The following is an 18,164-nucleotide window of genomic DNA, read 5'->3' as shown; positions in this document are numbered from 1 at the left end:
GCAACCATGTTACTATATGTGTGTTCGTTTTTTTGTAGCCCAAATTTGTCGTGTAAAACGTTTTTAAAGAGAGGGTCTTTTAGCGCCATTTTTTGTTTAAAGAGAAGTGAACATTTTACAACTTTTTTCTGTACTGGAACGCTTTTTGTGGTAAAATGTGTAAAAGTGGTAAACATTGTAAAGAATTTTTAGTTCTGGAACAAAGCTATAATTTGTTGACGTAAATGATCTAGCGTCGAAAGCTCTTCCTTCTACCTTACGTCAAATAAAATATATGTTTACCTAAAACATGTATTTTTGCTTCTCTGTAAACATACCTTAAGAATAACTTTATATCAATGAAATCTTGTCATATTTCCCCGCCATTGTGTTATCAGCCACATGCCTCCATTACCATATACAAATACTAGGCTGCTTTATAAAGGGTCAATAAACATTAATTTTAATCCAATAAATGCTAATTAATTTATTTAATAAAATAATTAAAGCAAACTGCCACAGTTAGTAACCACCGACAATTCACAATCATCATCCATCATATTCAACAAATAAATTTAATTGCAATAACGGCAAGCGTCGGTACTATAACTAAATAAAACAGACTACCTACCAGACAGACAATAATGACAAGAATAATAATAATGAAAATTCCGAATAATAATAATAAAACTGTCATAAATTCATAAATAATAACAATTGGTTGTATAAAGTAAAAAAAAGAAAAAGTAACAGGAACCAAAAAAAAAAAAAACAAATACAAAGTTAATAAATTCAATAATATTTATTAAATTCTACTGTGAGGGGACTGGGTAAAATATGATATTTTATTAGTAGGATTCCCACAATTATTTTGAAATTTAGCTACGCCCCTGACGTCTTCAGTGTTTGTAGTGAATGCCATATCTCCTTCCTCCCAATACAATACAAATCCAATATTGTAAAATGTTAAGCTTTAAATACTCTGAATATATGAGTAGAAAAAAGTTGTCTTTTTGCTTTGCTATATATTGGTGTTGTTTGTTTGCACGTTTCTTGTTGGGATTTCTTTGTCGGCATGCTTTTCAGGTGAGCTGATGAATGATGACACGACCAACCACGGTATTATTCTATGAGCAATGATAACTACAATAACTAATTAAACCAATGAATGGAAGAAACACTAAATAGTCACATCACCGGCAGTTTATTAAGTTTTTTTTACCTTTTGATGACAAACCGAACTACATATTAGGGTGTTTTATGCCTTGACGTCTGATTAAAACAAACAAAAACAATAATGAATTGAATTGAGGATTTAACACATTTTTAATTTGATTAATTTATTATTTATTCAGTTATTAGAAATTATTTGCTTAAATATTTGTTTAATTATTATTTATTAACAAAAGGACATTTAAATGAAAGGCAAATTTAAACTGCCACCACTTCTTTTTTTTTGTCTCTTGATGACAAACCGAACTACATATCAGGGTGCTATATGCTTTGACGTCTGATTAAAAAACAAACAAAAACCTTAATGAATTATTTTATTTAGACTCTGGCAGTTGAGAACTTAATGAATTTTTAATTTGATTAATTGTGTATTTATTAAATTATTACTAATTACTTGACAAAATATTTGTTTAATTATTATTTATTAACAAAATAAATTAAATTTTTTTATACAAAGGTGCGATATTTACGTTGTTTGTCTTGATAAAGTTTAAGTAAATTCTTGGAGATTGTATTTGTAATTTTTTGAACTCACCCCATTGATTCAGCAAACGAAATGCATATTCGGATAAAACCGCCCTAGCAAGAACAACTTGTTAAGAACCAAAAAGTTTCCATAACAGGATAATGACTTATTTATTTAGTTGGCCTTTTACAAAATATTTGCCCTATAAGCCGAACTAAAGGCCTGGGTACAAAAGCAGCCTCGTCTGCTTGCCTTGGTTCCCTGCTTCATTTCTGAATAATAAAAATAAAAGAATAAAGAAGGCCGAACCAATTTCGAACTAGGTTGTCCTTCTCTTCTTTATTCTTTTATTTTTATGCCCTCAACATTTATACTAACGAAATAATGGTTTTAGATCTCAAGCGTGTTTGGACGAAATCCGTTTCAGACAATTTGGAATTGATTTAGCCATGTCCGTCCGTCTGTCTGGCTGGCTAGAGCGCACGATAACACTCGAACGAATCAACCGATTCGGTCCAAAACTTGGCTTTCGTAATATTTTGTGGAAACTTAGTTTAAGTTCGAAGATGTGCCATGTCGGTCCACTCCTTCAGGTACATACCCCACAAAAGTTCGAAAATGTTCGGAAAAATTGAACGTACGATCACTCTGGAAGGTAGTAACCGATTTGGTCCATAATTTGAATATCGTGAAATTTCTCCCAGAAATAGATAAGGTTCCAATATGGACTCTATCGGACCACTCTTTCGAGTATCTCCCACACAAAATTTAGGATAAATTCAGTTTAGGGCCTGCCTTCGAATCGCCCATATTACGACGATACAAGTTTTCTCAGGGACAAGTCCATACTTCCTGAGAAAATAATCCGAAAGGTATACGACACCATATGTAGTGGCTGGAGCGCACTATAACTCTCGAACGAATAGACCGATTCGGTCCAAAATTTTACAGTTGTAATATTTTGCCCAAACGTAAATCAAGCTCTACAACGGGCCATATCGGTCCATTACCCCTGAGGTACATTCCCCACAAAAGTTCAAAACTTTTCGCTAAAATGGTGCACACGTAACATTTCTACGAGACAAATATCAGACTATAATTTGGACTATACATGTCAACTATTTCGGGTACCTCCCACACAAAATTTCTGAAAAGTGCCGATTAGGACCACCTCTTGAATCGCATTGATTTTTATACCCTCCACCATATGGAGGGTATAATTAAATTTGTCATTCAGTTTGTAACACATCGAAATATTCGTCGGAGACCCTATAAAGTAAATATATATTATTGATCAGCATAAAATTCTAAGTCGATCTAACCATGTCCGTCTGTCCGTCCGTCCGTCCGTCTGTCTGTCAGTTGAAATCAAGATACAGCTCGCAATTTTTATGATAGAGCGTCAAAATTTGGTACAGAAGTTTTTATTACATCCAGGATGGTTGGTATTGAAAATGGGATATATCGGTCCACGTTTTGATATAGCCCCCATAGAACGGTACCTCCCGATTTTCGGTATTTTTGAGGTTTTAGCTTCATTATGGCTGAAATTTGGTATTTAGTCATCGTTGGGTATATAAAATTTTCCACCTGAAGTTTGTTGGTATAGGTCCACGCCTTCACATAGCCCCCATAGAACGGTACCGATTTTCGGTATTTTGAAGGTTGTGGCTACAATAATCCACCGAAATGGCTGAAATTTGGTACTTAGTCTTGGTTGGGGGTATAGAAATTTCCCCCAGAAATTTGCCGATATAGGTCCACGCCTTCATATAGCCCCCATAGAACAGTACCTCCCGATTTTCGGTATTTTAAAGTTTGTGGCCACAATAATCCACCGAAATCGCTGAAATTTGGTACTTAGTCTTCGTTGGGGCTATAAAACTTTCTCCCAGAAATTTGTCGGTACAGGTCCATGTCTTAATATAGCCTCCATAGAGTGGTACCTCCCGAATGTGGTTATTGTGAAAATTGGCCACATTTTTTACCGAAATTGCTGAAATTTAGAATTTTGTCTTCTTCATACACGAAGGGAAATTGTTCCATTTTAGTTCAATACAAATCGTGGTGGAGGGTATAACAAGTTCGACCGGGCCGTTCTTACTTGTTCTTGCTACAGCTTGTAAGATTTTTTTTAATTTTCTTCTAAAGATCTTCCATATGATTCGTCTGTGATTCTTCCTCGTGAATCGCTTCCTGGACACACTTACTTTATGTTGGGAATTCGCAGAAGATCTGTAGATACGCTCTTCCGTGATTGAACTGGTCTTCCGCGTGAATCGCAGATTATCTTTAAGGGTTTGAAAATTTCCAAAAATGTTTGCAGGGTTATAATGTGTCTTAACTTAACCACAATGTAATCATTATGCCAAGCAGAGTCAGCAATAGGTCTGTACGAGAACCCAAAAATGTGTAAAAATTCGTAAAAATGTTTACCGAATGCTGTTCGATAACAAAATTAACCAGCAAAACAGAGCGAGTTTGGAGAGAGTTTTGTGACTGAGAACTTGCAAATTTTTGCTGGGAAAATATGTCCCGTAAAAATGTTTATGTTCGGCCAGCTGACTTTTAATCAGCTGTTCAATGTAAACAACTTGAAATGTTAACACTTTTGACCAAGAAAATTTCACAATTTCACATTTTTTTAGATTTTAAAGCGCTGTGGATAGGATTACTGCTTTAAATAAGTCAAATGCAATTTTAAAATTTATGTTTTTGTTCCATTCGGTTTAAAATATCAAAAGAAACAAAAATAATTTTCATACGTTTTCCGAAAAAGCTGACTTTCTTGCAAGTTTTTGCAAAATGCTGTTCGAAAACTTTCTGCAATTTTTCTTGCTTGAGAGAGTAAAATTCACTGAGGGACGTTGCTGGAACTTGCTGAGAAATTATTGCTGGGAAAGTTATCGTACAGACCTGTTGTTCTATAACAAAATTGTCCAGCAAAAGAGAGCGAGTTTGGAGAGAGTTTTGTTACAGAAAACTTGCAAGCCTGTCACTGCGTGGTAGCAGTTTAAATTGAGCTTTTAATGTTGAATAGAAATTGTTCAAAGCCCAAGATACAATTTGAAGACTATATAGCAAGGATGTTTTCATAGATATCCCTCAGACATAGACAAGCAAATTCGTGCACCGTTTTGCATTTGTTGTCTTGACCGTCATTGTCTCTATATCCCTGAGTTCGATTCCCGGGTCGGTCAATGTCACATTTTTCCCTTAATAAAAATGTGAACATGTGCATTGTCTGAAATAAACAGAACAAAATAGTAAACATTTCAAAATGAAGGATATTATTTTGATTGAGCTAAGTAAAATAATGACGGTAGTTCATTTCACGGAATCATTACATTCATCATTCTGAAACAACAAAACTCCATTTTGGTACAATACAATGCATATTTATATAAGGTAGATGCATGAATGATAAATAATAATAAATTTACAAAAACAACATTGTTGTTATTGAAAATTAAATGTCAAAAAAAATTATAATAAAAGGTCGTTCTAAAAATGTTCTCAGGAAAAACATAAATACATTTTCAAAATCCTCTAAAATAGAAGAAATTCAAATCAAAATGTAAATATAAAGCATTCAGAACTGTCGTAGGTCATTTTTATTACAAGTTTATGATAAAAAGAAGTATTTTATGGTAGCAAATTTCGAAGTTCCAAATTTCATGAAAAATATTCAATGTAGACCAGAATTTTCATTTTTTGTGACCAGAAACTCAAAAACAATCTTCTCCCTTTAAATTATACATAGTTTTTTTCATATTTTCCTATTAGAGATAACGTCACCTCTGTACATCACCTAGATTGCATTGCAACAATCAAATATTGACATTGTTGCAAAAACAGTACACACTTCTCTAAATTCATATATAGTAGGTTGGACTAACATGCAAGTCCTTCAAAAACTGCTGTACTCCAGCAGCAATTCAGTGCGGTACATTTGATGTTAAATCCCAAAGAAAAAACATACGGTTATACAAATGTTGCATTCCAAAGCCCATATAAGCGCTGCAAAAACAAAACAACAATGGTGGAAACAACATGTGGTTTATTCTTACAAACATATTTTTGCTGATTGGATTCAACCATACCTATTAATGATAATGTTCAAATGACAAACACATCAAATCAGTCATTCATCCATCATGGCGTATTGTGCAGCTACAGATATATGTATGTACATATGTAGGAAACGCAGGCATGTTTAGCTGCTTGCCTGTTGTTGATATTAGGGTTGAAAACAACAAAATATTTATGTATAAACAAATGTGCGTGTGTGTAGTATTTATTGTAAACAAATATTGGATTATCAACTATGGTTGCCTTGTGTTGTCGTAGATATGCATGATGGTTGGATTGATTGTTTTGTATTGGTTGCCCCATTAGTTGCAATGGCGGGAAATCATTCCCATGTCGTTTTTCTCCATTCACATGGACTACATATTGGAGCCTTGCTGTCTGATGAATAGCAACGGAAATGAATAAAACGTAACGGGAAAAGTTTACCAACTTTATTGCAGGAAAACAGGAAAATTGTGGAATGAATGGTGTGCCATAAGGAAAACGTTGAAAATTTTAAAAATCTTGAAGATATGTAGGCTATTTGGGGGAGTGAGTTTTCGCCACCCACATGTCAACATACGATTGTTTTAGAGCTGTTGGACCATTTGTGAGGAAGCATTTAGTAAATTTAATTTTAATTCGCATGGAAATCACTGAGAAATAGAAGATTTGTAAAAAAAGTATTACTTAAGAATTACTTACTTGACCAACGAATATAAATAATTAAGAAATTAGGATTCAATGCAGCTTTTTGACACGCGTTGGGCGCCATTGAGAGCTTACAGTTTTTGTCTTCATTAATACCTAGGATATTTGAAGAAAAACTATATGATCCTCATAAACAACGAATCTAATCACATGAGTCCAAAAGAAAAAACATAGCGACCGTGGATGTCTTCGAAGGCGAGCTCAATCCAGCGAAATTTGTTCATGGAAGAAGCAGTTCGAAACAACTGGTAACCCGTTTCTTCAGCTAAACTGATCATGAGGGTACTAAACGGCTTGAGGAGCGTATGACGGTAAATTCTGAGTGGTACAAAACAATTTGTTTGCCTCAAGCCTCCTGAGAAATCCGAAAAACGAACAAGAAAAGACGAATCATTATCCACCATGACAATGTGAGCTCTCACACATCGCCTTTTTGACCGTAGAAAACCTTTAATTGGTGGGTCATCACTGGAAGTGATGAAAGAAGTCTCCCTAGTCCTTTTGGGGACGTTGTGGGAACAAAAATACATATGTACATGTATGTATGTATGTATGGGCATATGTATGTACACAAGCCAGTTCGGCGCTATAGAAACATGAAAGCTCATGTTAAGCTTACAATTTAAAATCTTAAGAGAGAAAATTATACTAAATATTTAAATTCAAAAGTAACGAAAATTATGAAAATATGACCCGCGTTGGGCGCCATTGGGAAAAAATACTATGGTTTTAGTTTTAATTTATTTATAGGGAACTACCATAAATAGTCTACTAAGGTCCTTAACCAAGGAAGGATTTGAATCAGTCTGTTATGCAGACGACGTTATAATACTTCTAAGGGGAAAGAATCCAAATCTACTTTGTAAGAGAGCCTAAGAGGCTCCAAATATAGCTTACAACTGGGCTAGACCAAGAGGTCTTAATGTTAACCCAGAAAAAACATAGTTATGTCCTTTCACTAGGAAAACGAAATTGGGCTCCGTCGAGGAACCAGTTTTCCTGAATAAGACATTAACTACACCTCCAACAGTTAAATATCTGGGGGTAATTCTAGATAGGAAACTAAAATGGAAAGACCATATCCAGGAAAGGGCTGCCAAAGCATACAGATGTTGGTCAATTTGTAGAAGGGCTATAGGCTCAAAATGGGGTTTTAATCCTAGAATGATATACTGGCTATACAGAAGCGTAATAAGACCGATTCTTACTTACGCATCTGTTGTATGGTGGACAGCTGTGGACAAAAAATACAATGTGGAAACATTGCAAAGAGTCCAAAGAATGTGCAGCCGAGGCATTAGCGGGGCGATGAGGACTACACCAATTAAAGACAATTCTATTTGTCCACCCGATAGAAATACAGGTAAGGTATGAAGCAACCAGACTGAAAGCGATGAGCGAGTGGATCGAAAGAGACCACCAAACATACTACCAATGAATAGTACGGTTCACAACGAGTGTATCTATAAATCAAATAGTATCGGACCGGATACCAGAATCAAGTGAAGTAGCTCTGTGTGAAGTTCTAATACCGGACAGAGATATGTGGATCGATGGAACCCTAGCACAGATTCCCGCTGGAAGCTGCGGGTTTACGGACGGGCTGTGTTAGGGGGGAGAACGGGACTGGGTCTTTATATCGTAGACGCGGAAACGAGAATCTCCCTTCCCGGATCATAACACGATCCTCCAGGCCGAAATCCGAGCGTTCACAAAATGTCTGAACGGGTTTAAAACAAATACAAGGCCACTCACAGTTAACATCCTGACGAATAGTAAAGCAGCAATTAGATCTATAACAAGTAAGGAAACAACATCGAAAAGTATCTTAGAGTGTAAAAATTCAATTAACGCCTATTCCCCATTATGGCTCGGTAAACATTATATGGGTACCAGGACACATAGGCATTACAGGAAACGAAGTAGCAAACTCCTTAGCAAAACATGCCAGAGAGCTACCTACAGTAAGTCTAGACAATGCCAAACCTATAAAGGCGGCGCGTATAGGACTAAAAGCTTGGGCAAAGAATGCTCATGTATCCCTATGGAATAACCATGAAAAGGAAAAAACTACAAAAATCCTATGGGGAAACCCAGACCAGGACAAAACAAGTGACCTCCTAGTGATGAGTAAAAAGGATATCAGTAGACTGATTGGTGTCCTTACAGGGCATCTAGGACTACAAGCGCATCTGCACAGGATAGGCTGTGCAGAGAATAGTGAATGCAGGGCATGTGGCGAGGACAACGAAACACTATCTCTGCCACTGCCAGGCTTTCACAAACTTGAGAACTCAACTAATGGTATACGACATAATTACAGGACTCGACCATATCAACGACATCGGGTTCAAAAACTTGAGGGACTACGTCAATGGGACGGAACTCCTAAACTAACAACAACAACTTCCAGGATACATAAAATTAGAGCGCACAACAGGCCTCTTCTGGCTTAAGTGTATGCCCTTTCTTTTTAAGGACATGTGGTGATCTTGAATCACCCCTCTTCTCAACCTAACCTAACCTACAGGGAACTAGAAAAGTTTTTGGCCTAGGCATGGCGTAGTGTTGCCAGACGTTAAACAGTGACTTGAAAAAATCACTTCGCAAAAAAAATACTTGTGAACATTTTCGTCCGATCATTTTTCGGAACTTTCGACGTGGATAATCACGGCAAGAGTGCATCGATCAAATTAAATCTTTGAATGTCGATAAAGGACCATTCTATAGCACTATGAAAAACTTGTTTAATGAATTCAATCGTGGCCGAAACTTGCTAAAACACAAAGGTAGTGAGGGTCCTCCAAAAACGGTCGTTGTACCAGAAAAAAATTAAGCCGTGCGTGAATGGATAATGCAAGACCGTCATGTTATATACACTGAAATAGAGGCATTCTTGGGCACTTATTCCACCAACAAACATTTGATATTGCATGGAAACCTGGCCGCAGAAATGGGGCTTTCACGTTAGATCCAGCACAATTTGATAAAGGCTCTTGTCGAGTTGTGCAATGAAACTGTGAATAAATATGATCGCGGTGCTTCAAACGACGTTTATATGATCCTCATAAACGACGAATCTAATTGCATGAGTCCAAAAGAAAAAAGAAAGCGACCGTGGATGTCTTCGAAGGCGAGCCCAATCCAGCGAAATTTGTTCATAGAAGAAGCACTTTGAAACAACTGGTAGCCCGTTTCTTCAGCTAAACTGACCATGTGGCTACTAAACGGCTTGAGGAGCGTATGACGGTAAATTCTGAGTGGTACACAACAATTTGTTTGCCTGAAGTCTCCTGAGAAACTCGAAAAACGAACAAGAGAAGACGAACCATTGTGCACCATGACAATGTGAGCTCTCACACATCGATTCGAAACAGCTCCTATTTCAACGGACAAAACGTGGAATTGATGGGTCATCCGCCGCACAGCCCTGACTTGAAATCCAGTAACTTCATTTGATTTCCGCACATCAAGGAAAAAGCTTTGTTGAACGATTTTCCTCACCAGAATATGCTGTTGAAGCGTCCAAAAACCATGTTTTGGAGGTGTCTCAATCGGAGTGGAAGAAGAGCTTTGGTTTGAGCTCATGAAAAAGTGTATAAATCATGCTGGAGACTACTTAAGAAAACAATAAAACCTTTTTTTGTATGGAAAATATTCGCGTTTTCATTGTTAATCTAGAAACTAGTTCGTATATTTGAATTTTAAGTTCATTTAAGAATTTTGGTATGAGAGGAAATTATTCGCAATGTGGAAATTCTATGATTTATACGGAATCAGCTCTTGATGGCTGACATGAGGTCCTGCGGAGACGTTAAAAATTTGAACGCCAAAGCGATGAATATATAAGAATTCCACATTGGGCTCCATTTGCAAAATGTTTTGTTGGTTGTGGTTTTCGTTCATATATTTGACGTTTTAATTTCATTTAGGAACTTTAGTATGAATCACAATCACCTGCATGACAATATGAAAAAAAAAAACAACAAAAAATGAGTGCACACAAAAACGACAATTAAATTAAAATTAAACTTGACTGAGTGACACAATAATAAAAATTTGTTCACACCTTAATTTCTTTTATTCGTTTTTGTTATTTTTTGTTTACGATAAACATAAATAAAAATACCACACAAAAAAAGAGAAGAACTCGAGTCGGTAAAGAAAGAATTAACCAAATAGATGAACGACAAAAAAAAACAGAAAAATATACAATTAAGCATGAACTTTTTTTATTACCTTCATATATGAAAGAAATTAACACCAACCACCCACCCACCATAAAACTCCGAGCGCAAACTCGTTTTATTATATTTGGGTGGTTTTTAACAAAACAAACATTCAAACATACACCAAACCCACCAACAGTTTGTAGATAAGTTAAACGTAGCGTTTTTTTATTTATAATGTATTTTAAGCAAATTTTGAGTAGTATTTTGGGTTTTGGCCAATAGGGATGACAGTAGGGATATTTTGGAAGAAATAATAAATACTTCAACAAGAACCGAATATGGAGAATGTAAAACCATTATCTAAAGATCACTCTTGCATGTTGTTGATATCCAATAGCAGAGCTGATGAAGATGCCATAACGAATTCCACCCCACCTCCTCCATAGGAATGCTACTGTTGTGCTCTATAATTATGTCCACAAAAATACTATGAATCTCTTTTGATATAATATAATGTTGGCTCTAAATAGCCTCCTCAATTTGCGAGCGACATCCCTATACCCACTCAAACAAAAATTATTATCCGAAAAACTCATTAGAGTTAGATAGTGTGAATTAAAGCATAAAACTGCTTAATATTGCAAAATCAACTGTCATCCAACGTAATATGTGTAGACACATACATACATATGTGCATACACACGGATGACTACGTAAGACATTTAGACATTATTCAAATTCAAAATGGGTATGATAAAATAGATTTCACCTGATCTCGCTTATCTTCTATCACTTTGGAAATTGTCGTCAAAAAAGATCTTGAAATAGACAACCACACTAAATGAGGGTATTTGAAATGTTTTTCATGATGATAGGATAGACAAATAGTATCTACGTATACGTTTGCTATGTAATCTAATGATGATGATGTTGAAGATTTTGTTTGCAATCACTCGTCGTCGTCGTTAGCTCTAAGTTCACTATTTGTTTTATTTAGTTGTCTCTAGTTCTGTCTAAATAAATAAATTGTAAAATAATTAAGATTTGTGTGTTGAACTCTTTCTGGTGTAAAAAATATTTACATTTCATTTATTATTACACCACTTGGTTAAACTGACGAGTCAAACTTTGCATAGCAACATTCGTATGTAAGTAAATAGGTTTAAATTTTAATTTATATTGGCAAATAATGTAAAAAACAAGATGTGCTATATAAACAACAACTTGATGGTTATCGGGGGATAGAGAATTTACGTGATGAAAACCTTGACACAAATTGTCGGTGCAAAGAGAATGATGTGATTTTGATTTGAATGGCAATAAAGAACCTCTAAATCGTTTAAAGCCTCTGTACAATGGCTCCGTTGAGTGACATTTTACGCATTAAAAACAACAAGCAGTTGCCAATAGGTCTGAACCATGGCGGAATAAGAAGGTGTTACGTAACAATAATCGGACCATTTACCACACCAAACGTCAAAATAATGCACTACTGTGAATTGCTTGTTTACCTTTTTTATGTAATTTTATTCACAATAATGCATTTTGACAACTAATGTGATAATCAGCTGCCGTTGTACCTGTATTATTGTGTCATGGTCTGAACGATAACCCAAAAATGTGTACAAATTTTTACTGAATGCTGTCCGATAACAAAATTGTCCAGTAAAGGAGAGCGAGTTGAGAGAGATTTTTTGACAGTTATGTGGCTGAAATTGCAAATTTTTACTGGGAAAATGTGTCCCGTAAGAATTTGTAACTTTGGTCAGCTGACTTTTAATCAGCTGTTCGATGTAAACAACTTGAAATGTTAACATTTTCGACCAAGAAGGTTTCACAATTTCCCATTTTTTCATATTCTAAAAACTTGTGTATAGGATTATTACTTTAAATAATTAAAATAAATAAAAAAGTACTTACAAAATGTTGTTCAATAACATTATGCAATTTTTCTTGCTTGAGAGGGTAAAATTCGCTGAGAGAAGTTGCTGGAACTTTCTGAGTAATTATTGCTGAGAAAGTTATCGAACAGACCTAATGTTATCTTATGGAACTCTAAATTTACTTTTTTATAATTCATTTATTTCTCTTTTAATTCATTACAAAAGTTATTTGTTGCCCCTACTCCTTGAAGCTTTATAGGGGTAAACTAAAGTTACATTTATCGAGATTCAAAAGCAACATGAAATCCTAAATTTTGCAAAAATCAATAAAAACCAAGAATAACTTAAAACTATTTTTTACACAACCGACTTTTTGGTAAGACAGTAGTTACACGTGTAAAGTTTGCCATAAATACTATGGAGGAACTCTTTCATCTCCGTTATCTCTCAATTTTCTTCACGGCAAACTTAATACGTGTGTTATTAGGTTATGATAAATTTTTCATTGTGAACTACCCTTACTGTTGATCAGCTGTTAGTATGTAGATCAGCTGATTAATTGAAGGCAACTTGTTAGTTTCCCACTACCGGTTTTATAAGCCACCAATTTCAATAGAAAAGGAATATTGAGGAGCTCACTAAAAAGGCTTAGTAGCACACTACTGTTATAAGAAGTCAATAGATCAACGTTTGGGGGTTAAGACATCTGGTTACACATTGGACTTATAAGACTTTGCTCTGTCCCGTATGTTGAAATATGGATGTCTTGTATGGTGGTATGTGCTATTTCCCAAGTAAAACCAGGCAAAACTGGCAAGTGTACAACGCCCAGATTCCTTATAATCGGTGCTGTCAAAAGCACTGTCTTGTTATTAGGCTACGATACATTTTTCAATGTGAACTACCCTTAATATTGATCAGCTGTTAGTAAGTTAAGTAAATCAGCTGATTAACAGAACAAATGTTATGATTTGTTTTTGTTTTGTAGCTTGTGGGCATACAAACTTAAGGTAAGGTCACATTAGGCAAATATTTGCTCCAGCGACCGGCATGGTGCGCTTACTGAGATCAAGTGAGTGTTAATAATACATTGAATTTATGCTAACTTGCTCTCAGTAAGCGCACACTGCCGGTCGCTGGAGCAAATATTTGCCTAATGTAACTCTACCTTTACTTACCCATTGGCAAAACTTATCTATATTTTAAATACATTCACATTTCATCTGTTCTCTTCTTGGTAACCTATGGTGTAAACACATAAGAAGTTGCCGGCTAACCACACTATACTAGGCTGGCTGCCCTAAACGCAATGCTGGGTATCAAACCTTTGAATACTCTAGTAGAAAATATCACGGTCGGAAGCGTTTTTAGGCTCAGTGAGATGAAGATGTGAGGCGAGTCGCGTTATGGACACTCTTCTATCCTCTACAAAGGAGGCTGTTTAACCTCTCTGCGAAGCAGTGGTTATCACAAAGCAATACTCAACTTCAGAGCGGCTAAAATTTCTGGAGTGTCTTCACCATTGGATCACAATCTCCCAATTTTACAATTGAGTAACATCTACATCCCAAAATGTGTCACTTCATTAACAATTTCAACAACTTCTATACTGATCGCGAATGACAAAACGAATCCGGTTCAAGGGTGTAGACACTCAAATTCTGCTTTATCAAATCCAAGTTTGTTAACTTGTGTAGAGATCTGCTAGGAAAGCTACAAAGGGACGAAATCATTTTCTGTTGAACACCGGACCACTATGACATTATCGGGAACAAGATTGTCTATGGCTACTATCAGGTCTCACACTCTCACAACATTACAATTGAGAGATCTGTACAACCCCTAATGTGTCACTTCTCTTATAAACTGGAAAAAAATATTTTTTTTATCCCAGCTGAATCTGAAGGTTTACCTGACCTTTATATTGAGTCGTAGAACTTCTACTTAACAAAGTCGAGATCAGAATTGTGAGGTACTGCAATGTAAGATTCTGATCCGGTTGGTGGGATGAAAGCAATGTCGATTACTGCATGCTGAGACACAGACACAGACTCGTCTGTGATTATGTGTTCTCATCTGCTTCATACCTATCAAACATGGACCAAGCATTTATTGTCCTATTCTCAAGTAGAAAATAGGGCAATAGTACTCTGAGCGCCTTCAAGCTTGAAACTAATTACAATCAATCGACGACTAGCACTTTGATGTTCTGTCTTGAATGGTAGAACGAATCCGGTTGCAGAGGCTTCCTTACTTCTACTCAACAAGGCCGAAAACAGAATTACCGTAGAACTCATCACGAGACACTGCTATGTAAGACCTAGAATTTGTTGATGAAGTGAAAGCAAGCAATATCGATTACTGCAGGCTATGTGAGGATGAGGAGGAGAAAACAGAGACCATCGAACACCTACTATGTCAGTGTCCAATGTTAACCAACACTAGGCACAGAATCTTCAGTAATTATGAGTTCTGTTTCATTTCTTATCAAATATGAATCCAGCAGTCAGTGTCCTTTTCTCAAGAAGTTTTAGATGAGCTCCTTCCACCTATTTGCAGTCAACTGACGGCTTCCTCTTTGAGATAAATCAACTTTTCTCTTGTCACATCTGGCGCCCAACGTTGGCCAAATGCTTACATGAAGATTTTACGATATTTTATATACATTTAAATTCAAGTCAGATAAAGCAAAGCAGCTACTTTATTTATTTCGGTCTGTGGGGCTTTTCCCTGAAGTCACACTGATACAGTGGTGCCTTCTTAAGCGATTTATTTCATCAAATTGTGTCTGCCCGTGATGCTACTCTGCAGATATCGACCTGCAGAGTTTTCCCTGCAGTGTCAAGACAAATTGAGCTTTATATCTCTAGAGCTTTATTTCATCAAATTATCTCTGCCAGTGAGGCTGAAATATTTACAATTCGTTTATTAATTTTTTTAAGTTCGTCTTCTGATATTTTCAACGAAAGAATTTTTTCTCTTCGCAACGGGTCCCACTTTATACTACGTTTGATAGGGTTTCCAAATGAAGCTCAACGCGAATAAATTTTTACTTTCTTTATAGAGTTTCTTGCCTTTCTCCTTTCTCCCCATATATTCTTTTTTAAACCAGAACACAAAATATAGATACTAATTGCCTCCCACTCCTATCTCTCTCTTTGCAGGCAAAACCCGCACCAAGGATAAATACCGTGTTGTCTATACGGACTTTCAACGTTTGGAATTGGAGAAAGAATACTGTACATCACGTTACATAACCATACGACGCAAAACCGAATTGGCTCAAACTCTCTCCTTGTCGGAACGTCAAGTGAAAATCTGGTTTCAAAATCGTCGCGCCAAAGAACGCAAACAAAACAAAAAAGTCAGTGAGCCAAGTATTGGCGGTGTACAACATCCCGATTATGCTAATTTAATGGACACAAAACCAAAATTGGAACCAGGTCTACATTTACAACATTCCCTGCATACAATGAATTCGATGGCCGCAATGGGTATGCCGACAATGCGTTTACCTCCACATTTGCATAGCCATCATTTGGCAATGAGTGCTGCCCATTCACATCAATTGCATCAACCGTCACATGCCCAGATATCAGCAGCTGTGGGTAGCCTATCGATGTGACAACCTTATGCTGCATTAGATGGCAGCAGCAGTTTTGCTAGCCTTAATAGCAACAATCACAATATTATTAATAACAACAACAACAGCAGCAGCGGCAGCAACAATACCACAAACAACATTCAACAACATGGTGATGAGGAAGAAAATATTTTGCATGATCTAGCAGCTGTGGCGTTGGGCGCCGATGATGTTGAAAATGCATTGGCCGTTGTGGCGGCGGCAGCTGCTGCTGTTTCTGTCGCCGACGGCAATGACAATGTTGTTAATGGTGACAGTACCGTCGGCGGCAGCGGCTGCGAAAATATCACTGCAACATCATGTCTAGTAGCATGCAATCAAACCCCATGCCCTAGTGAATTATTACCACTCGGCCCATCGCACTGCCACACAGCTTAAAAAATATCACACACACACAATCACAAAAACCGCACTTAACCACAGTGACGATTGGTCAAAATCCTAACAGGGTTATATCTATTTTGAAATCTAGATTTTTTTCTTAGGTTAAGTTTCCCCAGAACGGGCGAGAGAAAGGTGGCATCCAGCTAGACCACTACGCTTATGAGACTGTATATGTGTGAACGAATGTAATCATAATGTCTGTATGTGTAAATAGTTGTTATTTTAGTATGTCAACTGCAGTTGAATATTGCACGTGTTGTCTTTTGTGATTGTATATTCCAACTGTTGTAAAGACGTACTAATTTATCGTCCCCCCCCCCTTACCCCCTGTAAACTTCCATGGTTACATTCTTCATTACACTTACGTTTCATTGCGGTACTACTGGGTTTTATGGCCAACCAACCCCCCGCCTTACCTTAGTAAAAACCAATTTATGTGTTTTTTATTATTATTGTTTTTTGTTTTTAGTTTTTTTATTTTTAATTTTTTTATTTTTGATTTTGAGTTATTTTTATTTAATTTTCCCATTTTTTTCATAGTTAAGCCTTAATATTCCTATAATAAACTACATATTAAGCTAGTTTTAAGTTTAAGCTACTATGCCTTATAACGCACACACACAAATACACAGAGAGAAATATATGTAGCCGTCCTTGGAAAGATCACTGAACCACAACTCGTAAAATTAAGTTAATTAACAAAAAAAAGAAAATGAAAAATTACATTCGTAACTGAGACGAAAATGGTTATAATGAACGTGGTTATTGTGTACCATAAACTTTCAGTAATTTTTGTAATTGGTTTATAATACCAATTGATTAACCATGAAAAATATTTCAATTTCATACCATTTTGTTATAACCATATTTTTATCTTTAATTTATATGTATAAGCGTGAGAGATAGAGAGAGAAATTTAATACTACTAATAACAACAACAAATTAACGAATTTTGTTCAATACTGTGCAATTATCTGTAACTACTACTTATACATACTCCCCCTCCCCCATGCTTCCCCTTACTTATCTTATGTAAATATGTTCCAATCGAACTTGCAAAATGAATTTCTAGCTTCTATTCTTCTATTTATGTGGTCATTTTTTTTTTCAAAATAATTATGTAATTATAATTTTTTTCAAAATAATTATGTATTTAATTAACGTTTATTACTTATTAAATAATAAGAAAATTAGCAACAAAACAGAAAAAAATTCTCTACTTTAGTTAAAATTAAATAAAATAATTATTAATTAAAATTATAATAAAAAAGCCTAAAGACAAAATAAATCTACTACTTAATATAAATAAAAATGCACTATATTTCTATGGAAAGCTAATTGAGGTAAGGTATATTGGCCAAAGACATAAATACAACTAAGACTAGACAAAATGCATGCAACAAAAAAATGTTTACGAAACTTTGTATAGAAACATTACCCTTGACAGGTTGCAGTTAATTCAAAATCGCAACTAAGCAGGGACATTTCATGTAATGGTATCAGAAACGAAATTTATGAATTCAAGGATCTATTCAAGAATAATTCTATGTCAATTGGATCGGTAAATTCGGTTAAATACGTAAAAATGTATAAAAGAAAAAAATGTTATATCACCATATGGT

General features: G+C 35.7%; 1 protein-coding gene across 1 annotated transcript in view; it reads left to right on the top strand.

The window, feature by feature from the left end:
* Positions 1 to 17,854, top strand: part of cad (caudal type homeobox) — a 65,697-nt gene extending 47,843 nt beyond the window's left edge. Inside the window, exon 2 of the mRNA XM_073969567.1 lies at positions 15,680 to 17,854. Within this exon, the coding sequence (XP_073825668.1) occupies positions 15,680 to 16,140 (461 nt within the window). The 3' untranslated portion in view covers positions 16,141 to 17,854. The remainder of the gene's footprint in view (positions 1 to 15,679) is intronic.
* Positions 17,855 to 18,164: the final 310 nt, after the last annotated feature.

The sequence above is a fragment of the Musca autumnalis genome, unplaced genomic scaffold (assembly GCF_047663935.1).
Source record: "Musca autumnalis isolate F117 unplaced genomic scaffold, ASM4766393v1 scaffold_2, whole genome shotgun sequence".
Classification (NCBI taxonomy): Eukaryota; Metazoa; Arthropoda; class Insecta; order Diptera; family Muscidae; genus Musca; species Musca autumnalis.
Note: the sequence above shows the minus strand (reverse complement) of the source record. Positions and strands in the feature narration are given on the sequence as shown.